General features: G+C 39.5%; 1 protein-coding gene across 4 annotated transcripts in view; it reads left to right on the forward strand.

Moving 5' to 3' along the window:
- Nucleotides 1-4,507: 4,507 nt before the first annotated feature.
- The window catches only part of CPEB4 (cytoplasmic polyadenylation element binding protein 4), a 44,921-nt gene continuing 22,883 nt past the window's right edge, over nucleotides 4,508-26,545 (forward strand). For 2 of the 4 annotated variants that reach the window (XM_074916200.1, XM_074916203.1), the window contains exons 1-2: nucleotides 4,508-7,524; nucleotides 17,471-17,567. In XM_074916200.1, coding sequence (XP_074772301.1) covers nucleotides 6,403-7,524; nucleotides 17,471-17,567 — 1,219 coding nt within the window. In that variant the 5' untranslated portion in view covers nucleotides 4,508-6,402. The remainder of the gene's footprint in view (nucleotides 7,525-17,470; nucleotides 17,568-26,545) is intronic. The other 2 variants (XM_074916199.1, XM_074916201.1) reach the window with 1 other exon arrangement.

The raw sequence follows: 26,545 nt of genomic DNA on the forward strand, positions 1-26,545 counted from the left end.
CTGATGTTTCTGTAATCGGCAATGTGTGCAGTGTTAATGTTTGAAGTTTGCATGTTGAGTCACCGAGGGTTCACCTTTCTTTCCAGATGACACCATGACAGCTGCAATCAGCAGATGCATGAGAGCTGACAGTCCTTTGATTTAAAAAAGAGAGAGTTGCTGGCAAGGCATTTTCCATAAGGAGTTCCTTCTAAGCTCTGTAAGTCATTTCACTTCTTAGCTCAATAGGACCTTGATTTGATAACACTCAGGGTATATCACAAGCCACACATCTGCTCTCCTGGAGTCTCCCAGGATGAGGGGTGTGACTGAGCTGGAGAGGCTCCTTCTTGGGGATTCCATTTTTTTCAGGTTTACTTTATCTGTGAGCTAATTCTATTAAATGGTCATTAATGATTCCACATTTTATGGGTCATACGACCTTATGAAGGCTATGTGGTCCATCTGACAGAATTGTTCTGTTTTGCCCTGAAGATTTTCCCCTTTGCTTGTTTCATTGGGTGTGTAACACTGAAAGGCTGAATGAGTGCTACACCAGACCCAAGCAAATCACAAATCTCAAGACTGACTAAAAGTGAGAAGATTTTTCTTCACCAGTTCAGTCCTCAATTATTCCTGTGACCTGAGTCACAGTCAAGCACTTATTGGGTGACGTGTTATGGTGAGACTGTCAGAATAAAAGGAGGCTAAGAAATCTAATCCTCAGAGGAGAGCAATATGTTCCCACTTGTGATTTAGTCTCACAGTGAAGAGGTTGTTAAGGGGTTTGCGATCCTGGAGATTGATTCTGGGGGGAGGCTGCTTAGTGCAGAGTGCCATTGGCAGTCATCTGCTAAAGCTGCCTAATGATGTCAGCCGGAGTGGCCAGGGGAATCCTCTCCTGTAAGGTAGCCAGAAGAGTTAAATTCCTTTCAGAAATGAATCCGTTACATGCTGATAGTGATTAGTGGAAGGTACCATGATGACTAAAAGTACTTCAAGTATAATTCATTCTGAAATCCCTTTCAGATGAAGAGTGTTAGATACATCACGACTGAGCTGCAGGTACCTATTTGGTGGATGTGGAAGCAAATCTGGGCACTGAGTCTCACCACTGTGTGTGAGCGAATGCTACTGAGAAAACTCTCCCCCATCCCTCCCATTGAAAATATTATTGGCTATTTATTTTTGAGTTAAAGGGAAATTTAGGATTAAATTTCTAAATTAGTTAGATTCATAACATTTTAATGCCCAAGGGTATGGGGTTTTTAATTATTTGGACCTTATGTTTCAAGTTTAATCCAAAAGTTAGGTCTTGGCATAAGCTACAGGAAAATCTGTGTGTGACTTACTACATCATAAAGGGTTCATTTGACTGTACAAAGATCTTATGGCTTGAGTGATTTAAAAAAACTGCCTTATACCATTAGCTATCTGTTGAATTAGAACAATAAGAAGGTTTTTAGGAAGTCTGTCTGTAATGAAAAGTAACAATATCTTCATCACTCCATGGAAACTAGCTTGGTTTTGTAGTGTTAGACAGCTGGGAAAGGAAGATCCTCTCCCATAAAAGAAGGTGGCAAATGAAATTCTATTGCTATTAAAAGTAATTAATTTTAAAATGTTGGGACAAATTTAAAAACTAATCATGTAGCTGATTTGGTGATCATTTTCTGCAAAACTTATGTGGCAAATCAAAAAAATCCTGTTGATTTTCATGCATTCCAAATAAAGCTCAGCTACATTATTTGAGACTCTCTTTACGTCATCCAGCTATCAAAGTGGCAACTTCCTCACGGGTTGTTAAATGCACTTACTTACAAACGCTACTGACATTCTTCAGTGATTTATTCTTCTTTCTAACTAATACAGTGACTGCAATCTCTGCATATTGTTCAGGTATTTTTCCTCAAAGAGGTTGAATAAAATGACACAAATCCTGCTGGGCAGCTGATACCATCAAAATGTCAGCCATTAAGAAACCTCCTGTGGTTTCAGCAAACTATGTTTGTCAAGCAAAGTGATTAAAGTCAGATTTTGGAAGTTCTGCTCATATCACTCTAGTTGATCTGCATCTACCCTAATGCATTGCAAGGGTGTGCCTGAAATTAAATGAAGGCCATCTACTCAGTCTTTCCCAAACTATTCACATAATAGCAGTCTACTGCTGGAGCCAGGTTCATAGCTTCTTGACAGATGTGCTTGTTAACCTTGAATCTGATGATAATGATAATAATAACAGCACAACTAGAAAAATACAGAGAAAAATAATACTTAGTATCAGATGGGCTCACACAGGTTGCAAACAGTAAACAAAAGGGGAAATTACAACCCAGTAATTACATGTTCACAAGCAATGATGTTTTTGCCATATGTAAACAAGTCCATTTTCACACATGGAAACAAGGTATATATAATTGCAAAGAAAAAAGTATATTTAATAGAACTGTTGAGAAATACCGGGTTTGGTAAAAGTATCCGTATCATCCAAACTTACAATCAGGTGACTGACTAGGCTGGAAAGAGTCTTGAAAGAAGTAGTAGTGGACACCCCATTACTAAGTGAAAATTATTCAGGAAATGTTTCTGCCTGTTTCCTTTTCTGCTTGATTTTTCTACTGGTGTATCTACATATAGCTATTTTAATTTCACTAATTTTTGTTACTTAATTTTGAACTATATGTTTTTTCATATTTTAATTTGTAGATGCACAAAAAGGGCACACATCCCAGAAATTAACTATTTTACAAAATTAATCTGTAGTGGACAAATATTTTGATGCTTGCCCTTAAACAGTACACATTCCTGTGCAAGAATAAATTTTAAAGAGGACATCAGTTTGGACCCATGATTAAGCCCACAGACACATAACTGTATATACATAAAGCCAGTCAGATGTGCAATGTGTGGTGTTATCCATCTGGTAACTGCATTTGAAGTGAAACTGGAATTTCACTTTGTATGCCTGGTGGCTGGGGACAACCAAGCCCATTGCTTTTATACAGATTTTCTATGCATGATGAAGTAATAATCACTAAATGTTTAATAAATAACAGAGCTACATAAAATACATGCTGAAATAATATTTCATGTTGTACAACCAATATGCATTCACTTTCAATCCGGAACTTTCTAAAGTATATTAGAAACTAGGGCCTTTGTATTAGTTACTGGAACAGTTTCTTGCTCGGGCAATCCTGCCCTAAGGTACCACACACTTGCACCAGTTTTACACCAGGCTGAGGTGAAGGTATTGTGGTCCAGGAGGCACTACCTGAGCCATGAGAAAGTTCAAGATATCAGAGTAATGCAACAAAGGTCCTCTCTTCCCACCACCACTCCAGCTCTAAGAGCTGCACTTCAGCCCAATCATGTCTCTGTAATCCCCCTCCCCATAAACACCTCTATTTATAGTGCTTAAAATGTTGTAATGGCCTCATCCATCATCCCAAAAGATGAGACTTGCTGGCTGTCACAGCTCAAACCTCCTGTGCCTTCACTGACAAATACGGCCAAAAATCAGAAAAATCCCCCTTCAGCCCATGTGATAGGTAAACAATTCCCTCGTGCTGGATGGGAAGGACCCAGCCAGCACGGTGTGGGCCCAGCAGCCGAAACCATCCCTGATGAACTCCCACTTACTGTCCATTTATTTGCATCTATCCTATCTTTTGCTATTTTTTTTTCCTTTTTTAAACCAACATAACAAGTTATTTGGGAAAGCCTTTCAAATTTCTAAGTGAGTTGGAGTTTTGAAAGACTTTCAGAATTTCAGTCTCAGAGGACTCCTGAAGGTTTTCACATTATTTTTAATATAACTCTCTGCACCAATTTCCATGTTTCAAGAGCTAGAAAACAAGCAGAAGTCAGGTATTGTGGTATTTTCTCCACATAACTTGCCCTCTCAACATTCTGTTACGCTATTTTGCTGACTTTCCATTCCAGGAGATCACCTGAATGTGGTGGCCCAGGCCTGGGTGGTCTAGGGAGGGGAGGATTCGCTCGAGAGGGGCCTCAGCCCTTGGGTGCTGAAGGCGGTTACAAACTGGCAGCGTTTTGAGTCGGATTTAATTTTCAGTTATTAGCCACGGTATTACAGCAGGGAATGGCTGTCAATGGATACTGGCTTGGGGTGCTCCCAGGCAGCCCAGCCTGCCAGGGGCCGGCGCCGAGGAGGAGGTCCTGCCCTCCACAAAGATGGCCGCCCGCGGCGGGAGCCGCGCTCCGCCGTCCAAGATGGTGGCCCCGCCGGCCTCCGTCTGACGTTTTGCCCATACTTAGGGTGGCTACCAAAGCTGCGGGCGGCGTGCCCAAAACAAAAGTGGCCGCCCCAGCCAGGGTATTTCCTGCCCCTACCAAAAATGGCGGCGCGAAGCGGCAGCCGGCGGGCGGGGCGGGGCGGAGCCTCCTCCCGGGGAGCCGGGCCCGGGGGCGGGGCGGGGGCGCGCCCGCCGCCGAACCGGAAGTGCCGCGCTGCCTCCTCCAGCTGGTTGTCATTTCGTGCGGCAGCTCGGTCCTGAGGAGACGGGGCTCGGCAGCGGCCGGGTGGGGAGGAGGGAGGCACCGGCTGCGGCACCGAGGCAGGAAGCGGCGGCCGCTGGGGGGGTGGGGGGAGGGGAAAGAGACAGAAAAAAAAAAAAAAAGAAAAAGGCAAAGAGGCAAAACAAGGCGGCGGCAGCAGCAGCAGCAGCAGCAGCAGCAGCGGAGGCTCCGCGCGGAGGACCCGTCGCGGCAGGGCTCGCCGGCTACCGAAGCGCCTCCCGACTCCCCGGAGCCGGTGTCGCGGCAGCCCTCCCCCCTCTCCTGTCGCTCTCGCCCGCGGAGCCTCCCCCCTCCTTCCACCTCCCGGCAGCAGCGTCCCCCGCGGCGACCCTCCCGGTGCCCGGCCGGTTTACATGAGGGGGAAGGAAGCCCGCCTGGAGCCGAGAAGACGCGCAGCAGGGGAAGGACTGCTCCGAGGAGCCGCCGCCGCCGCCGGACCCCGCGCCCCGGTTAGTCCGCCGGGCCCCCCCTCCGCTGCGCCCAGCGGCCGAGACCCTGTCCCGTAATCTCCGGGCGATTTGGGAGAACCGGTTAAACACCTTCCATGGGGGAGAGAGGAGCCCGGCCCCCCGCCGCCTGCACCTTCCCCTCCCTGCTGGAGGCTGCTCCTCTCCTGAGGTAAAAAAAAAATCCCTCCTGCCTTCCCCGACACCAGGACTCTTGCGAGGGAGGGGGGACACCGCGGGGGGCACCCCACAGAGAGCCGGGGCCTGGCGAGCCGAGCCTGCCTGCGCCGCCCGCCCCTGCCCCGCTGGATGCCGAGTCCCTGAGGAGGAAAAACACATAAACGCATATCCACCCGGCCGTTCGGGCGGGGGCTCGCTCGTCTGCAGGGAACCCCCGTATCTCGGTGGAAGGAGGCGAGCCCCGCACCAGAAACCACCCTCCCAGCAGCAGTGAGAGCAAGAAAATCTCCTTCCCCTTCCTCCTGCACAACTCTGTCCCCTCCCTTCCCTTTTCCCGAACGCTGAATGCTGATTTCTGAGATGAAAATCTTCCTCTCCGGACAGCCGAGACTCATATGAGGGACACGCAAATACTGGATCATAAATAAGAAGCGAGTCTGGCGAGCTCAGGAACCCAGCCCAAAAGGAGCAGCATCAAGAATCCACCCTTCTCCTGCACAACTCACTCCCCACCCAACACACATAGAATACTAATTTCCTGAGATAAGATCTTACCCCTTTAAACAACCACACACACACACACACGTAGAGTGTATATTATTACTAAATATAATAGGTTAAACCCAGCAGCACGGGAAAAAGCCTCTTCTGCAACTCACTCCCCCTTTTCACCCTTCTGAATGCTGAGATCCTGAGGTAAATTTTTTTCCCTTATCCACAGCAAAGACTCTTTTTGAACAGGACACAAATATATATTAGATTATAGAGATGTATTAAATTATTCCAGATTTAAATCTATTTTTTGCTGCCAAGGGGTCGGGGGACCAGACGTCATTGTGTATTTTTTTTTTTTCCTTAACTCATTTATGGGCGAGTCAAGGCTGCTGAGGAAGAGAAAAACAGGATAGTTTGAATCTCTTTATCCTTATTCCCCATAAGCTTTTTCTCTCATTGCTGTGCATTTCCTTTAGAAAAAGGAAACCTCTTATTTTGTGAACCAAAGATTTATTTTTCCCTTCCTCCGGGCCAAAGGAAGGAAACAAACACAAATTGTCACATTTAAATAGTTGAAGAGATCTATCTTTTGCAAAAAACAAACATCTTTATCCAAATCTGAAATAAATAGAGTGGAGGGAGAAACTGGAATATTTAGCTAAAACCAGAATACTTACTAATCTCGCCTCAGAAGAGGACGAGGTAAACGCTAAATATCAACTTGTTCTTACAGGGAGGATTCAAACCCTAAATATAATAAATGGGGGATTACGGGTTTGGAGTGTTAGTGCAAAACAACACTGGAAATAAGTCAGCTTTTCCAGTCAGATTTCATCCACATCTGCAGCCTCCACACCATCATCAAAATGCAACCCCCAGCCCTGCTGCTTTTATAAATAATAACACAGCTGCCAATGGCGGTAGTGCTGGGTCAGCTTGGCTCTTTCCTGCTCCAGCTGCCCATAATATTCAGGATGAGATTCTGGGGTCAGAAAAATCTAAAACTCAGCAACAGGAAAAGCAAGAGTCCCTAGAAAAACAGCAGCTTTCGCCTGGTCAAAGTCAGGAAGCAGGCATGCTCCCTGAACCTGAGAAAGCTAAAACTGAAGATAATCAGGGCGATAATTCTTCAGAGAACGGCAATGGAAAGGAGAAAATAAGAATAGAATCGCCGGTGTTAACAGGATTTGATTATCAAGAAGCTTCGGGGCTAGGTACTTCAACGCAGCCCTTGACATCCACTGCATCTTCCCTGACTGGTTTTAGTAACTGGTCTGCAGCTATAGCTCCTTCTTCTTCTACAATAATCAATGAAGATGCAAGTTTTTTTCACCAGGGAGGGGTCCCTACTGCCTCGGCTAATAATGGTGCTCTGCTGTTTCAGAATTTTCCACATCACGTCAGCCCTGGCTTTGGTGGTAGCTTTTCCCCCCAAATTGGACCCCTCTCTCAACACCACCCTCATCACCCCCATTTTCAGCATCACCACAATCAGCATCAGCAACAGAGGAGGTCTCCTGCAAGTCCTCATCCACCTCCATTCACACATAGAAATGCTGCTTTTAATCAATTGCCTCATTTGGCTAATAATCTTAACAAGCCACCTTCTCCATGGAGCAGCTACCAAAGTCCATCGCCTACACCATCTTCATGGAGCCCTGGTGGTGGTGGATATGGTGGGTGGGGTGGGTCCCAAGGTCGAGACCACCGCAGGGGACTGAACGGAGGGATAACACCCTTGAACTCCATCTCGCCGTTAAAGAAGAATTTTGCAAGTAATCATATCCAGTTGCAGAAATATGCTCGACCCAGCTCAGCTTTTGCTCCAAAATCATGGATGGAAGACAGTTTGAATAGAGCTGACAACATTTTTCCTTTTCAGGTGAGCATAGTCTGTTAAATCCATTAAAAAAAAAAAAAAACACAAGTGCTTTAAAATGCCCTAGAAAGGGTCGGCAGTTTGAACAGTACAGCCTGATTGTATGACTTCTGTGCTAAAAAAACCATGTCTAACTCAAAATGTCATAGTGTGAATTATGCTCTGAGCTGTGAATCATGGTGTTTTTTTCTAATAGTGGTCATCATATAATTCTCTGTTGTCTATCAGACAGCTGTATTAGCCAGTTTCCTTCAGCTTAATACTTACATTCAGAAATAGCCGGTGAACAAATTTAGTTACAAGTAGTAAGTGTATCTGAAAAAAGTGCTGCCTGATGAAGTGTGAAAGATCTGAGGCCTTCGAAAGTATCTGAGAATGTACAACATCTGAGAAAAAGTATGAAGTGATTGTATTTTGTTTTATAGTATCATATGGACTTGCAGTGCAACATAATTTTTGTAGCATTCTTTGGAAACTTTGATTTATTTTTTTACATGCTGATCAACACAGTTTGTTTTCCTCAGTGATGGCAGCAAATTTTGGTTACAGGCCATTAAATCATCACCAAAACCAGATCTGGATGAGTTTCAGTTGGTGGTCTCCTCTATTTTAATATGGCCTTGACCTGGCAGGAGGAAGGTTGTCTGCCAGTTCAACCTCTCCTTCTAGGCTGACTTTTTATGAATTTGAAGAGAACTGTATAATGTTGAACCTAATTTGCAGTAAAAATTAAACCAGAAGTATTCTTCATCTGACCAGTAGTTAAATCTAGCTTTTAGGTGTGTGTGCGCCTTTTGTAAACTCCTCTAGGATGAATCCAAAAATCCAAGAGATCTTTTACATTTAGAGGGTTGTTTTTCAAGATCTTCAAATGAGGGCAGAAGTAAAAATTTCAGAATGATTGCAGTATTTCTAGCCATGCTGTAAGAACCAGGGTGACCTACTTTAAAATAATTTGACAGATCTGTAGATAAAAACTGTGCAGTATGTCTCATGTTATAAACCAACCTAAAGAAATAGAAATATATTTAATAATGACTTTATGGATTCAGACATAGGAACAGTTCAGTTCTCCTTTGCAAACTGTTCAGTTTCCGTTTGGTTTGCAGGGCCTGCCTATGCAGCCTTCTGACAACGAAGCAGCTGCTGGCAACAACTTTCCATTGGAGACCTTTTTTCTACTGCAGAGCTACTAGCTGGTTTGGTATCAGGCAGAGAACCCTTGTAAATTTAGAATGCATAGTAAGAATCGATTTTAATGTCAGGATTTGTAATTAATATAATGAACCTGTGTCCAGCATACCAAATTTGTACACTGAAACCATTAGAAAAAGGGACACAGCTGGAGTCGGTCTTTTTTTCAGCCTCACTGCAGCGAGACTTGGCTCACCGTTTAATTCATTCTGTACCCTGACACATAGCTGATGTTCAGAGTGACAGAATGAGATCAAGTGTGTCCTTGCTGCTGAGTATAAGGTCCAAATATATACACAGTGATAGAAATGTGCTTGGTTTGACATCAAGGAAATTTCAGGAAATTGGCAAAGTCAACCTTGACTTCTGGATTGTGTTCCAAACATAAAATATCAGACACACTTATTTTGATCACGGTAAAGAATAAGTTTTGTGTAGCATGTTGGTATCTGTTTACATAAACACGAAGATGAAGCTGTACATGTCAAGACCAAGTCTGACACTCCTTCATGCCAAGAAAAGGAAAGTGTTGGAGTGGAGTGCTTTCCAGTCTGTTACTATCACTTCTGTGAAGAAAAGGGCAGGGCAGCAAAACAGGACTTCAGCACTGCAGACCTAGAAAGATGCTGATTAATTTTGAAGCCATCTTGGACAACTGCTTTTTATAACTTTTCTTATGTAAAATCTTTAGCTCCTTTGGTCACTTAGTTATTTGTGTGTTGAAAGCATACTGAATTTTTGAATTGCAGAAAACAAATAATGTAAAATTTGACCTTTGTATTTTTATTTTTTCTTGATTATGCTGATTGTATGCCTGACTCCAAGCAGAAATAAGGAATTTGACTTATTTTATATTTGTGTTTATGCATATATAGATATATGAAGTATCCTTGATGATGCAATCATGTACTGGACAAGGCTATTTTGTTACTAGAATCTTCTTAGATTCCTGCTTAGGAAATAATTGAAAGCTGTTTTTGCTGCAGCAACATAATGGAGTAATTTGATACAACTATCACTTTCATTTAATATTTATGTTTTGCTGCTTAAATCATTAACAAGTGTTGCTGCAATCTAGTGAAAATTAGTTTCTTTAGAAGGCAAGATGTAAACCAGCAATTGCGAATATTTGGGGATCACTTTCTTTTTTCTCAAAGGTTGTCTCTGCTCCAAAGCTTGGTGAAACACAGAAGTCTATGTTTTGATGGAAAGCTTAGGGTAACCAAGTGCTTGTTTCCTCTTTGGAGAGGACAACATTGCATAATGTTCCTATAAGCCAGTAATGTGAACTACTGCTCACTTCAAATATTTCTGCCCATGGCCCTTACATGCTTGTGATGAAGTGGGCATTCCAAATGGTGCAGATGAAAGGAAAATACTGTGGTGATCTGTTTGATAATCTTGCAATTTGATGATTGCTTGCTTGGCATATTAAGAGCTGCATGCAAAACATTGTGCTTTTTGTTCTAAGTGTTTTTCATTTGGAATTCTGTCTCAACATTTCTGAAGTACCATGTCTGTAGGAACCTCTTGTTGCAGAGATGGAACTGGAAGCAAGGTCAGAGAAGACTGTTACCAGATCTGTTAATGAAATTAAGTTTTGATATTGTGCTTTAGCCAGTGGGCAGGCTTCTCCCTTCAAAGATCTTTTCAAAAGAGAAAAGCCATTGTTCTTTGTGTGTTCATTTGAAAAGGAAATGGTCTCCAAATGAAAAAATGGTTCCTGAATTAAAAAAAAAAAAAAATATTTTGGATATAACAGCCTTCCTTGAGAATAAACGAAAATGTTTTGACCGTGACTATTGCATCTTACAAAGTTACTGATTTAAAAATAATTCCTTCTACTTCTCTCCCAGCAGCACTGACAAACTAAGTGCTCAGTAATTACATTTTACTGCAGCATTGCCTTCAAGATTGTTTTGGCTTTCCTTTTGCTATGTACTTGCACTTCCTCATGAGAGTGGAACATCCTGCCTGTTATGCAATGCATAAATCTTGCTTTGATAGGCATTTCCAGGTTTCCAGATCTCATCTTCAAATGTGTGACGATGTTTTTTAAATTGGTCTTTGAAGGCACAAGCAAGTTAAGCAATAGTGTTCAGTTTTTGGTAAAAATGCTTAAAAATAATTTGTGCTTCTTCCTAGAATCAGACTCGAAAATAACTGCCCATTTAAAATAATTTTGTACATGAGAACAGTTCATTATATCCACTTGTTCAAAATGTTTTTTCCTTTCTTCCACAGTGGCTAGTTTCCAGGTATATAACCCCTTCCAAATCCATTGAGGGTCTGTGCCAGAGAGACTTTCTCTTCCCCCAGGCAGATATGGAATGTTTGAGAAAACACATACGTGATTACAGAATGTGTTTTAATTCTGAACTATACGTCATAATTTGTTTGCCCATAGAAATGGCTTGATTTAATAAGTGCATTAAACAAATTCACAGGGAACTGGAATTAAAAAAAACCTCTTGAATGTGTTTGCCAGTCTTCCCTCTTGAAGGAATTTTGCAAATAACTTTCTTTACCATGCCTCTTTATTTTAATACTTGTTCTTTGTTTTTGAGGAACCTTTTTATAAATCATGACGGCTGGTTGCATAAAATGAGGCTTGTTTTGCAGAAAGCTTTGCAGAATTTTATTCTAGCAACAGCAATTATTACAAGAAATTTCAAGCTGTCCTTTTAAAATAGGATAAATACTTGAAGTTGGATTTTTAAATGTCTGTTCACCCATTTTTCTATAACTACATCAGCTGTGCAGTAATTAGCATTTTGTATGCTGTTCCCCACAGCTACTACTCTGTGGAATTAGAAACACTCTAATGTGGTATGACATGCACAAGTTAAGTACTGTGGAAGTTAACACTGTTCTTGTTTTATAAACTTACTACTGATGTTAATACTTCGGCTTTGGCCCTCCTGTGTGTTTTTGACCTCAGGGTTTCTTTTTAAAGAGAGCTTTTGTTAGAAGCTATTTGAATTATGTTTGTATTTTCCTAAGATTAAAAGGAGTACTCTTATTAAGCATTTTGCTTTGAAAATTGCATACTTAGCAGCCCAGCATAAAGATTGAGAACACAAGATATCATGGAAAATAATTTCTAAAAGATACATAAAAAACTTAGTATGTGGCTAAAATAGAATCAGACATGTTACTGGAAATTTTTATAAAGGTCTCTAATTTCTAACACTTAAAAGAAAGTTCAAGTTTGACTAAACCAGAAGTTCTCCCTCCCAAAAAAACTCTTGTTATGCGTCACTTAATTTTTCCAGCTTTTTCTTATTGTTCCCTGGTGAAGCTATAAAAGATGATCAGGGCAGCATACAGCAACATCCTTTCAGGAAAAACCTGTTTATTCAAAGCCTGGATACTGGACTGGGAGCTGGAATACAGCATTTGCACAGTGGTGGGAAGGAGGAGAAGCTTACCCAGAAGCACAATCAAGTCCAAATTTGCTTTGCAATTAAAAGAAAAATATGGAACTTATATTTAGTATCTACAATATTACCTCTCCCTACACACTTTGCCTGAGACACAAGGCTTTTGAATTGGGGGAAATATGTGGAGTAGGTTTCAGAAGGTTTCGGGCTTCCCATGCTATAATGAGGGTAGCCAATGTAGTTCTGATTTTCACAAGTATTCTGGTTTGACAAAGATTTAACTATGTAAAATAAGCCTGAGTTTTACAAGTACACCTACTCCATAAATACTGCTTAATCACCTTCAATAAATGCATAATGCAGTGGCATACTTTGCATTATTATTGATGCCTTGGTCTTCAGAGAAATTATGTTTTATAAGATTAGGCACAGTCTTACCTACCACCAAGTGCTCTTACCTTGCCCATCATGGGAAGCACTGAGTAGAAACTCTCAGGTTCTGGAATCTTAATTGTTCAGGTGATGATAATGCTCTGGGTGCAGATTAAATATAACGAATCTGCACTTTAATAGTTAAGTTAGATGTACAATTTTCTGATGTATATGAGAATTTAGGTATGGGATTTTTAAGTGCAAAGTATGATCTTCCTGTGCATGAAAAATTTGTGTTTAATGTCTTTTGCATAGGAGGGTGTTCTAGTATACATTGTACATACTTAGCACCAAGTGACTTTCTTTTTGAAATGAAATGGCTTTGGACTTTGAAAAATAAAATTGCAATTGGAGTTAGAATTTAATGATTTCCTATTTAGAAATGTCTCTATTTTCTACAAAACCTCTAAACATAAAATAATCTGTCTGGGCGCTAGTGGGGAAACCACTGTAGTCACAGAGGTGAAGTGGTTTGCCCGTGCTGTATGAGTCCAATGACAAAGTTGTGACATGAAGTCCTGAGTTCTACTCTCTATGCTTTAAAAATGAGATTGCATTCTACATATGAGAAGAGCACTTTACATACTTCCAAATGATTTCTAGATAGTAGAACAATCAGAGTAATTTTACTTTTTTGTAGACAGAGCTGGCCAGTGTATAGTTCAAAACTGTTGTGTTTGTTGTAGCATATTTACAGTCTTGATAGTTCTCTTAACTAGATCTGCTAGTTGTCACCTCTTGGATATTATTGTGAAAACAATACTGCTTATTCAAAATTATGTTTAATGAATGTCTTTTGAAATGTTGGCTGACATTTTAAATACAGTCATATATTAAGACTGCAGGTCTTCTTTCTTTTTGGTTTTGGGGGGGGAGGTTGTTGCCTTGTGTTCAGCCTGATGTCTTTCTGACTCAGTTCTGTTTCCCAAGGACAAATGTGTATGCCCTTTGAGCCTTCTGATAAAGGAAAAATTTTAGATGCCCTAAACAAACTTGTGTAAAGGTTTTGTGATCAACCTGGGTAAATAATATCAGGCTGTAGTTAATTTACTGTGTTACTCTAGTGTACATACTCTGCTTTATTCCAGGGTATTCATTACCCTTATATCTTTTCTTTATAAGTAAATTAAAAAGTATACCGTAAGCAGTCCAGTTCCATGGAAAGCACTGTAACTTTGTGACCTGATCCATTAAAAACACCACCATATTTTTATTAATTCTCTCTACATGAAGTCTTTTGGAAAAAACATCACTTTTTTCCTAAGTACAGCATGGATTATGTGCTTTGTAACTCATAATTATCTGAGATCAGCTCCCATTTAGTTATCAGTTAATGATCATTCTCTTGACTGTTACAGCTTTTTTGGTGTTATGGATTTAAATGTATAGTTACACATTTCTTTAGCAATACAGCCACTATCACTAACCTGTCATCAGTCTTTATGTTAGGTATATAATACATATATATATATATCTCAGATATAATATTGTGTTTCTGATAAAACGTGCTGGCCATCTTGGAAGTTAAGAGTGGCAAAATCCGTGCTACTATTTTCAAAGCAGTCTCACTACAAATGGCCTTTAAATTGTGTAAGAATTCTAAAAAAACTACCAGTGGTGACTTTTTCTAGTAGTGGGACCTTTTCAGTATCTTATCTAGGCAAGCAGTCAACTAAATTAATGGAGTTTTTTTATAACAAGCACTGTGCAAGTGTCTGAACCAGTTGAGTATGGCTTGTCTTTATATTTAGGACATACATGACTGACATCTTTTCATTGGATAGATGTATACAGGTTTACTTATATACTTATCTACTATATATACTCTTGAATTACCCTGCATTTCCAAAGAGGTGGACTGCTGCTTTAATTTCAGGAATATATCCAAATTCAGTGTAACAGTAGTAGTGGCTCATAGTGTTGTGCTTAACATGGTTTTCTATCTTCTAACTGATAAGCAGACATATGGAGGAGCAAACTGTCTCAAACAACCCAAGCATACAACTGATCTTCCCCAGGGTGTTGAGGCTGGGGCAGTTCAGCACCATGAATTGACAGTGATGATTAGATATGCTGTAAGCACAGAGACCTTTTGGGGGAAAGATAGGCAAGGAATAGATAGTAACATATCAGCATTTTGAGGGTGCTCTAGCCTATGACAGTATTTTCCATTCCTGTGACAAGTTATTGGAACCAGGGGAGACTGTGAGTATGAATGTGGGCTGCATTTTAGTCAGTCCTCCTTTTCGTGTGATTGCTAATAGCTGCAGGTGGGAATATGACAAGTTGATCCTTAGTATCAGAGCGCAGGGTCGTGTTTTAAAATATTTGCAGTATGATTAGAAGAGTATGGACCTTATATTACAAAAGTGACAACTAGCTGGTTCACTCAGAAGGAGAAAACAATAAACTCCTCACCACAGAGAGCTTCCACTGGAGAAGATGGTGTCCATATCAGCTAACCGCTTTTTATTCTCAAATGTTTCAACTCTCTGGTCTCAATATTAAAAACTTTCCATTGCAGCAAAACCCTCTAATTGTTACTGCAGCTCAACTCAACATAACAGACATTTTAGAGACAAGAGATTGTCTTTGGGCTCACGTACTCCAGTGCATACACAGCACAATAAATTAGAAATTACGCAGCCTAGGTTTCTTGCTTCACATGTCTCAGACAACCGAAATGTTAAGTGCCACAAATTCAACACAGACTTGGAACAACTGAGGTTCTGCACTTTGTGAAATAAGACTTTTGTAGCTCTTCATGGATTGGACTTCAGGTTATTTCCACACAGAGAAACACAATACACTATGAAAGGCAGAATGGAAGGAGCAGCTACTGATGGATGGCAGGTTTTCAGAAAATGCTCCCACCTGTGTTTTAGGTTATTTTTGTCATGTTGTGAGGATGGCTGAAAATGCAGAGATTGCCTTCCAGTATCCATTCCTGAGTTATGTAGCTACTGGATCCAAATGGGTCCAGGATACAGACCCAAGGACTCAATCCTACTAGGGAATTTTAGTGTAACTGTAGTTTGAAATAGTTGTGAACTAGTAATGTATAAATCAAAACAATAAACTAAATGCTACTAGGAAAGGAAGCAATCAGTAGGAAATATGTGAAACAGAATTTAAATGCTTGTGATAGTTTCTCTAATATTTTCTTGTAATATAAATGACCAAGGAAATAACTACTGTGGAGAGACAGGGCAGCACTATGCTTTTTATAGCAAATTTGATATTGGGCTAGACTAATAAAGCAAATGGTTCCAAACTCTGGTCTTTCTAATGCTATTTGAAATGCAGCACATCCGGGTAGAAATACTTCACCCATTTTGTGTCAGTAATAAACTGTTCTGAAGAGAGGAAAAACATCAGAAAATTTCATTGGAAAATGGTATTTTTTTAATGGTCAGAATGTAACTTATGAACTTGGAAATGGATCAGGACTCTAGGAGCTAGCGGGTTCCTGCTCTTAAAATAGTATTAGGCATTTAAAGTCCAAGATGACTGATCATTGTCTGATAAAAAGAATGCCTCTTGCAACACCGCAATCAATACGGCCTTAGCACTTCATCACTGGAAGTAAAGGACTTTATAACTTGATACACAACAGCCTTTGTGTAATACCGTTTTTTACTTCACCACTGGTTTTAAAAATGATCAAAGCTGGATCTGTGTGCTTTGGAGAAATTTCAGCTTCACAGCTAGAGTTAGGGACAAAAAATATATATTCACTGCTGTAATAACAATAGTTGTAGAGAAGCAGTTTAGAGCAAATGTCTGTCTTGAATTGCTTACATTTTGCTTTCATATTTGAACAGATGCTTTCTATGCTTGATCTCAGTTCAGAGGTGAATCTCTTAGAACGTGAATGAAATAAAATCTTTAGAACCGATGTTAGAGTTCTTGGACACAGAAAAATTAAATTCAGGGTGGATTAATATATAAAAAAGTCTATCCAGGTGTTTCTACAAATGTCCAAATGTATAAATACATAGATAACATGGATAGATGAACAGTTTTGGGAATGAGAGTGATTTTTTTGCCTCCGTTAGTGACCTTTTATGATACTGTAAAGATTTCAAAGTTTATATATAGTTTCAATTATTCAGAAATTGCTAATTAAAATAATGCAGTGCCAGGATTTTTTATGCTGTTTTACGCTAATATAGCATCAGATTTGTACCATGTGGAATGTATTGTTTTAGTTGGGAAAGTCTGAACCATGCACGTGTTAAATTATGGCATTGGTTAATATGAAAGAGAAATATTTGGTAAGTATACTTCAAATGGCTTCAGATAATGAAACAGTAAGGTACATGAGACATCTTACTTCCCATTTGTTGAGTCCTCCTTCAATTCTAAGAATGCTTGGAATACCAAACTTCTGAAGTCAGGGAATTAAAAATCAGAGCGAAGTTCTCCTCTAGTAAATCAGGCTACCTGGAACTCTAATGCTTGTATGGAATACTTTATAATTATGCAGAATTTGAACTGACTGTGCAGAATTAAATTATTTAAGTTGTTGGGGCAGTAGTTTAGGTGAAGGAAATTGTATGTGTTTCTGGAATTCAGGTTGTCTTAAATGCGGGCTGAAATACCTATTTTATGATTTCTCCTTGCAATTTATTTTCCCAGGATATGATTTTACTACCTAAATGTGAAATTATTTTTAACAAAGTTTAACTGCATAGCAAGGAATACAGACTAAATATTGAATTGAGGTTCTTAAATTATTGGCTGTGCTAAATATAGATCAGATTCATATTTAAGACTATTCTGATTTTTTTTATATTCCTATATCAGACTGTGTATAGTGGTGTTTTTGCTTAATTCTGCTGTAGTAATGTAGAACAAAACTGAAGTTTTAATGTTTCAGATGGTCTTGTTTAACACTGTGTGTTGCCTAAACTGGCTTTGTTTGTATTTGCTTGCAGGATCGCACAAGGACTTTTGACATGCATTCACTGGAGAACTCGCTAATTGACATAATGAGAGCCGAAAATGATTCACTGAAAGGTAAATTTAGAAAGAGTCTATTTCCTGCAGTAAATAATTGGGAAGACATGCTTACTTAGAATAAGAAACTTCAGTTTTGGTTAGGAAAAGTCAAGTTACATTGTGCACCTAATGCATATTGGTAGCTTGGGTAGGCCTCCTTTTTTTTCAGTTGTCTCTAGATGAAGCTATTGCAACACATCAACACTTGAGTGTGTTTTGTCTTTATACAAAACAATGAGAAACACAAACATAAGCTGATCTTTTGTGTAAGTTGCCAGTGTTGTTTTTAATAGATACAATGTGTGCAGCCTGTAAAAATGATCAACTTCAGGAATCTTGTGCTGCTCAGTGAGATGTAACTTTTTGCTTAATAGTGTTTTCCTGCTGAAGTCATAGTCCTTTATGTTTTGGGGAAGAATGAGGTTTAACGATACCATTTTGAGAAGAGCGCCGAGTATTTCCTCACAAAATTTTTTAGTTCTTTACCTCTCTTTTTGTTACTGCCTGGAATTGCAGAATTCTTTGTACTATTGAGAAAGGAAAAGGGGGTTGAACTGACTTGCAGTTAGGATTTATCTTTTATTTTTTTCTTTTTGGTAAAGGTAATCTTTCTTTGAAAATATCTCAACTTACAAAATATTCAAGGCATTATCTATATTAGAAACTGCTTATGGTATAGAATTCAGAAGTCTAGTTTCTTATTCTTGTTCTGTATATGAGTAATCTATTTCATTTCAACAGTTACTTGTATAAGTAGTCAAACTCTTACTTATGTTCATTATCTAAGCATTCACTTTTATTACCAGTCATGAGACCACTAAGAAAACAAACCCACAGTTGTGGTTTCTGAAAGTAAATTTCTTTCGATATCAAGGCTTGTGGTGTTAATTAAATCTGACTTGTTTTAATAGTGATTATCTCTCAGAAGACCAACCTTTGATAACTGGCAATAACTTGCATTTTTTGCATCCACCGTGGTCTGAAATAGAGTTTGCATTTCACACCAGTACTGTGCAGCAATTCAGGGTGATAAACACTAAGAAATACACTTTCTTATTGAAATGACAAAGAGAGCTTGATGTAGATAAAAGTAATGCCAAATGAGTTAAAAAAACAAAATACATTCCCTCCTTGTATAGTGGAGGCCAGGCTTTTATTAATGATGAGTAGTAGTAGCTTTAATTTGTTTTATATGCTGCCTGGCAACATCCTATGCCCCCAGCATTGTACGCGGAACCACGAATCAGGTAGCCTTCCTTGACTGAAGCACCTGGGATTTGTCCTGAGACCTTCTACTCACTGTCAGGCAGGCCCAACCCAGGTTTTAACTGCTGAAATCTGGCAAGAGAACAACCCAAGGTGACATGGCTGTAGAACAAATAAAATTTCCCTTTAAATTTTAGTTTAAACAAAGCCAGGGTCATATGTATTTATATTCAGCAACTAAACAAGGGTAGTTCTGTACAGTGGTATGACTGTTAGTTTAAATGCTTTGAAAAGATTGTTTGCAATTGAAATATTTTTTTTTGAGTGCTTACCATGTTTTAAGAATGATGGAGTGTGTCAGCAAAGAATACATATAGTTCTGATACACGTTAATTCCTGCTTGAGTTTGATTGTTAATCCCCTCTGCAGAGTCATCTATGGTTTGTCTAAAGTTTTGTGTGCCTTGTATCATACTGATCAAAACACAGTAATATCAATCAGGTATTGTTCTGGGAATTATTTCTGAAGTTCTTTATAAGTTGTTCTGTTTCATGGTTAATAGTTAACTATGTTAGTTATAGTTAACTTTATAAAACTATAAAGAAAAAGCCTCAAAACTGAGATGAAAAATTTAAGTGATCCTGTGTGAAATACTTCGTTGCAAAGTCTCATTTTTCGAGGATTTCCTCAACAAAAACGTTAAGTTTGCTTATAGTGAAATACACAGAACACTGAATTTGACTGCTGCTTATCTGGTATAGCATACAGTACCTTAGTTGCTGTAATATACTTAGGAATGGACCTTTATTCAAACTAGCACTTACCATGTTGTGATAATGCTGCAGTGATCATCCATCAGTAGGGTGGGATTTGTAGTGAGATGAAATACCTTTAGTTAAACCAGCTGATACAGCTAGAAAAAAATTGTAACTTGCTGGTACAAAACATATTTCAATTCAAGTGTGAAGAAGGGCTCATATGATCACAACCCTTTTGGTTTTTTTCTATCTGTATCAGTTGGTGTATGGTTATGTCTTAACACAAATTCTGTCTCCTATTTTCAGCTTTCTTGGCTCATCTTTATTTAAACTGATTGAAAGGAATCTTTGAAAACCTTGGATCTAGAAATCTTTAAAAAAGACAAATTATGGTTGTCAGTTCCAATCTTCCTTGCCATTTCAAACACCTGCAGTTAAATAAGCAGATCCATAAGAAGTTTTTCGTTTTGCATTTTAAATGGGTTAATCAGTGCATACATTGCTTTTAAGCTAAAGTTGGATACTCTCAGAAAGGAAAAGCTTCTGGGTTTGAGACTTTAAAAATAGCTTGGGCAAGACACTAATAAAACATACTGTAGAGAGCAATCTCAGAATGGCATGGAAATAATTTAGATGATCTAATAGGTCTCACTGCTATCTTGTGAGTCTTTGAGAGGCTTTAATATTGACTCAACATGAGTTTCTAACAGCACCCTGTTTCATACTGTAATGGGCTTCAAGAGAAAGGTACTATGTTAAAATATACCTTCAAAACAATTTAAAGAGCACGGACATGATAATAGATACCAGTTACAGTTTGGAAACCACCATCTCTTGCAAATAATTTCTATCTTTAAATAGTTTGTTCAGAGCAGCAGGTTTTGGATCCTGTAATAAAATTATAAGTAGGAATTCTTCAAAATTGAACAAAATCTGCTCACAGTGTGTACTTCCTGACTAAGGTGATTAAGCTGTGCTAGCCTTGGATTTGTTTCAGACAGTAATAATTATGTTCTTAGGTTGTCTTGCTACATGAAATAGTGTTTCCTGCTTGAAGTTCAAAGGTGAATCTTAAGTATCATTGATCCAGTACATGCGACATTAACTTTTAGCTGTTTTGATAGCCATTTTACCTTTTTTTTTTTTCTTCCCTCTTTTTAAGGTATATTTTTATCCCTGCTCAAATCCTCTTCCTTTGCTGAGCAGCTGCCATTTCAATATGTTATTTTTATCCACACGAGTGAGTGTGCTGCATGCTGCATAGCCAATGACAGCCTGCAGAAGCCTTTCCCTGGAGACTAATTGCATCTTCTTTACAATGTATTCGGCCTTCATGAGCTGAGCCTGGGATCCAGAGACTGATTTTTGAATCTGGGTCTTCCAGATGGCAATTTGAGCATTACTGTAATAGTAGTAGACTGACTAAATATTTCCTTGTTAAGTGACACTGAAATGTCTTTAAATACTTTATAACCGCAGACTGGTTTATTACTGAAATATCCTATGGTTTGGTTCATAATATAAGGTTATTGCCTGGAAATTATGCAAGGTGAAATGGATTAAAGAAACAGGCCACTAAATCTGCTTCTAGTGCTGCAAAGCACTCCTGCAAAATCTGGGTGTGAATAGCTCAGTATCTGCATGAATGCTATGAGTGTGAAATAGTCTCTAAAGACTAAACATACTTACGCACAAAAAGGAAGGTTTTAGGAGTAAGGTGAGAGTATACATACAGACACAGGGAGAGTCCAACAGCAGCTCTAAATTTCAGAGATGGGAAGCCAGAATGATAAGAACAGGCATTATTCAGCATTTCTCTGAGCAAATGGATATACCGAACTATTTTTAAAGCAGTCATCAGCCCCTTATTACTGATCTGAAAAACTATTTCAGATGTGAAGAAAGTAGGTAAACTTTATAAAGTGTACTTTGGTGAAGGGGATCAAAATAGTTTTGATAGCATTTTCTGAGTATTGGATAAGAAACTGAACCAGTTGTTTCTTCACTAGTTGTATGGACAATGTAACATATTCATATTGAGTAGAATGGGCCATTTGGTTTCCTATATGATCGAGAAAATTAATGTGAATCTGGTAAGAATCCGTCTCAATTTTTGCCACGGGCTAAATAACAAAGGCTACGATTCTTTTTAGGGAAGTGGTCCTTTACATATGCATAGGACAAAATACAAGCTATTTTAAGATGTAAAATAATAGATTTTGAGGTTTTTCTTTAAATTTTAAAACCATCTTTCTTTTCATAGCAATGAGGAATGCTTGAGGTTGGAGGCTGAGGTCAACCTTTCTTCCCTACTCTTAGTCTGTGCAAAGAGTTGTATGATCTAGTTATTGAGTTCTGAAAGTCAAAGGCCACTGGCAAACGTGTATGTCTGTACCGATGCTGCGGCCATCTTCACACCTCTGCTGCCTCTTGTACGCCAGCCAGCTTTCACAGGGGAACCGTGGTGGTCGTACCTCAGTGGCTGATGTCATCTGTCTGCCTTGTCTCACAGTCAAGGCACACAGTCTTATCTAAGGATTACTCGTTTGCAAGTTTTTAATGTATCCAATTTAGGATAAAATGCACAAAATCTTTTGCTTCTACCGTACCAGGCTGTAGACAAGTTTTTTTAGACAATTAAGGTTTGCCATGATTGTCTTTGGAAACTGTCAATGAATTATTGTGTTGAATGTTTCCTACTCAAGATCATCTTGAATTTTGCCTCCTATGCAGTAACAAGGAAACGCTAATGGGATTTGCAGACTTGAGTGCATGTTAATTAAAAGGAAAATCAATTGTTTTACTATCTCAAAATATTGCCGAACTGGGTCCAATTGCAATAAACTACAGCCCATGCTGATGGAGCTGTGATGGAGGAAACAGTCTATGTGAATTTTATTTGAAATTGGCAGTGCCCTGTTGCAATCCACTATTTTCAGTTGGGTTAGAGTAATAGTATTATAACTGCTATTATCAGGTGAGGGCATGCTTTCTTTCCAAATGCAGCTAATAGTAAAAATTTGGGGGTAATACTGAGAATTTTAATTTTTCAGTCTTTTTGGTATGCTTTTTTCCCCAGTTCCTCTCATGGTGATTAAAGTGTTCCTTGATTTATCCTTACCTTTCCAATATATGGGGTGTACCAGAGCCTTTGTTTAGAAACAGCCAACAATATAGCAAGAAAACTAAATCACCTGGGCAACAGGAACGAACAGAAACCTTCTGTTAATACCAAGGTCAGACCATAGATTGGATTCTAACCTTACATATAAGTAATCACAACCATACGTAATGTATGATTTTACATTCATTGGCTGGTATGTAATAAACTTCCACCTTTCTCATTTAAATTGACATTTGGCTTTGTGGCTTGAACTAAAATGCTTCTTTGCACAGAGATACTTAATTTGATGCGGCTTAGAAAGGCAAAAAAATCATTTGGAAGAAAGAAGCTATGCCTCAAACTTGCAAAAAAAAAAAAAAAAAAGAGGACTTGAATACAGCTGATATGCAGCAAGAAGTCAAAATAACACCCCACCACACCAACTTTCGTTTGAGCAGACGCGTTTTACTGACGCTACCTTCCGCCGTGCCGGAGCCGCGGGCTCACCTGGCACTACCAAGTGCTCCGAAGTGGAGGTGGGCGCCTTTCTAATTTCAGACAGGGGTGAAGGGAATTTTTTTTTTTTTTTTTTGAAGTGTCAGCCCACTGAAACAGAGAGTAAAGCGCTCCTGTGACACAGGCAGTCCCCTGTGCAGGGCGGATCTCTGGTGTAGGGGAGCCCTCGGGCAGGAGGGGCTGTCGCCCCCCCCGCAGTTGTTGCCTGCGTGGACTCTCCCGGCCCCGCCGCGGTGCCCCTCCGGCGGGCGGGCTGCTGCTGCTGCTGCCGCCGGCGCCCGGAGCGGCCGGCCCGCAGGGTCTCGCACCGGCCCGCAGGGTCTCGCACCGGCCCGCAGGGTCTCGCACCGGCCCGCAGGGTCTCGCACCGCGAGGTACCTTCGCTCTCCCGGCGGGGCTGCTCGTGTTCGGGCTGTGCTCAGCGATAGGCGACCGCTTGCCTGGCTTCGTAATTGCAGCCGAACCGCTGCTGCCTTTTCAAGCTGGTGCAAGTTGACAAGACTTGTGTCGTAGTTAGGCGGGGGGAGAGGAACGTGTTAGAGTGTTGCCTTCGGTGGCCGGGTCCAGTGACTCTGTTCGGAAGGAGCGCTTCTTCGAGCGCGGATTTAAAGGCCGCCGCTGGTGCTGCGCTGCCTGGCGGCGTGCTGAAGCCTGCGCGCCGCGCTCCGTTTGTGGACTCCGGTACTACCCAGCAGCGGGGGCTCTCAATATGGCTGTGTTCTTAAAGTCGCAGGCGGGCCCTCTCTTCCCCAGCCCCTTCATTCAGGCTCCCGATTCCTCACCTACGAATCCCACGGGCCCATCATCAGTGCGAGTGCGGTGGGCTTGGATTATTTTGTGTAGCAAGAGAAAGAACATGGGTGTATACAAGATATTTTTGACAGTTAAAACCTTGAAGCTAGACTGATTGCTAAGTTATCAAATGATTGCCTGGGTTTGTGGCACTGTATGCCATAAGAAAATGGGGTCAATTTAACAAAAGGTTTTTCATTTATAGCAGTCTGGAATGGGCAGCATTTAGGCAGATGTAAATGAAACGAGAATTTGCTTGTTCTTTGGAAAACGTGGGCTGGAACAAGGTTGCCCTGAGGCAAAAGTAGAGTGTAGTTTAGTTTAACACTTTTGAGATTTTTTTCCCTATTATTCCTTGACTTTGGCACCTTAATTTTCTGTTACCAACTGCGAAAAGCTAAGACCCATTCATACTGTCTCAGAAAACACTGTGCGTTACCTAACAAATAATTTAAACCATTTGTATCCGTGTACGCTGATGCATGTGATTTAAAAAATAAAGCAGTTGTTAAATTACTTCTACTTATTTTACTATTTGCTGCAAATTCTCTTATTATGATGAAAACTGCAAAAAATCCCAGTACAGGGATGCAACATTTAAGACAGTATAATAAACATTTTTGCATTGCAAATTGGAATAATTTGGGAAATTATAGCACAATCCAAATTATGTACTGAAATGCAGCAGTTTAGTGTTTTCAGTGATGGAAAACATCAGTTGGAAGAGGTGAATTACTGTTGATGTTAAATTAATTCCTTTGGATTTATTGATATTTGTAATTTTAAGTGTGTGGGAAGTAGTTTCTAGGTTATGGTGGTGCTCAGAATTTGGGGAATTTTTCAAAATGTTGTCACTTATGTGCCTTTGGAACTGCATTCAGAACTTGAGTTTTATTTATGTTAAATATAGATAATAATAAGGATAGTACTAGAAGAAAATAAGGTAAGAATCAGATATTGTTGGTTAACTATGCTGGTACTACTTTTACACAAGAATTACCAAGTAGTTTAAACTTTCTGATAATTCCTGCATTTTTGTAGAAATACAGGTCGTATAATACTGCAGGATTTTGAGGTAGGGTATTCATTCAACTGAGGAAGAGCAACACCTTGATTTATGCTATCTGTCTAAAATGGAGCCATTGAGCAATAAACTAGAGAGTATTAATGTAACCACCCTTTGAGGCCAGGAAATTCCTTCCCCTGCCACCACGGAGCACTACAAATATCCCAGGGTTTTCTGATCCGGGTCCAGCTTTGAAATCAGTGTTAGGATTCCTGTTAACTTGATTGGTGTATAAGACCTACGGGTTTTTTGTCTGATCTTGAAACATTTCTCTTAGGCCCCTTGCCATGCTGTCCCATCTCCATAGCCTGTATGGAAAATTAAATGCCTTTCATAATCCTTAGACAAGATGTTCCCTAGGTATGTATGTGCTGCAAATTATGTGGCAGTTAGAGATTTTTAAAACACAACAAAACACTGCAATACTGCTAAAAATTTTCATACCTAAATCAGTGATTTGATCTTCAAAATTGTTACAACCAACAAAATTGTTCTGAATTCCGTGACAGCAGCCTTGCTAATCTGATTAAAACCTTTCTAAGGTTTTCTTGCTTTTTTATATTTTATCTTTTTAAAATTAATTCCATCCCTTGTTTTTAAAGTGTGTTTAATCTTCCTTGTTTACTATCACTTGTCCACCAAGTATTTTGTTTTGTTTTGTTTTGTTTTCCTTTTTTCTTTTCTGAATTCTTGCTTTGATAATCTCTGACCATTCTGGATCATCTTCAAAGCGGCCTTTAATTTGGAGCTGTATTCCATGAGTAGTGTCTGTTCCTCGTTTTAGAAGACTGAGACCTTGCCCACTTCCCGTTCCAAACTGCTAAAAGTACCTGTCTTTCTCCTTTTTGCTCACTTTGTTCACTTTTTCTCTTGATGTTGAATTGTGAGCTCTTTGAATCTTTTGTTAGCTATGTATTGCAGACTCTCTACTATCATGTTTATCAGGTTAGAAATGGTGTGAAAGGAGCAGAAAGAAAAAAGCCTGAAGTGCTTTTCTTAAACCTGGAGACAAAGAATAAATGGGAGATATAATGAGAATGGAGATGAGTTTTGAGAAAAGATAAGGAGGTGACAGATGAGTTTTAAGTGTAAAGGGAAACAAGCTCCTAGGAGAGTCATACAGAAACACTTTTTAGTAGAGGGCAGTCCTTGCAATATACCCAAGAGTGACTGTGTAGCAGCATAAAATCTGATTTTTTCATCAATTCCTTGAGATATTTTGAGAAATAATTGTGATACATATAGAATTTGTGTATTCAGTATCTACTTATTTTAATTCAGCATTAGGTAGAATGATAAGAGCTATTATTAGGCAAATTTGAAAATACATTTTAGAGTAGATTTATCCATACTTGGCTTAAAGTATTGTTTGTTGGAATGCAGATTAGTTAGCTGTGATGCTAGTTCTTTAGCTGGTGGTTTGTTGTTTTTTTTTTTTCACTATAGTATTGGTAGTTGGACTTTCAAGTGAGTGGAGCAGTCAAAGTGCTGTCTCTAGATATGCAAATGTCAGGTGTCTTTAGAGGCGCAGAGTGTGGTTTTCTTTCAGCTTTACTTAGAAATCCTATTA

This window comes from Athene noctua, chromosome 12 (assembly GCF_965140245.1).
Source record: "Athene noctua chromosome 12, bAthNoc1.hap1.1, whole genome shotgun sequence".
In the NCBI taxonomy this organism is placed as follows: Eukaryota; Metazoa; Chordata; class Aves; order Strigiformes; family Strigidae; genus Athene; species Athene noctua.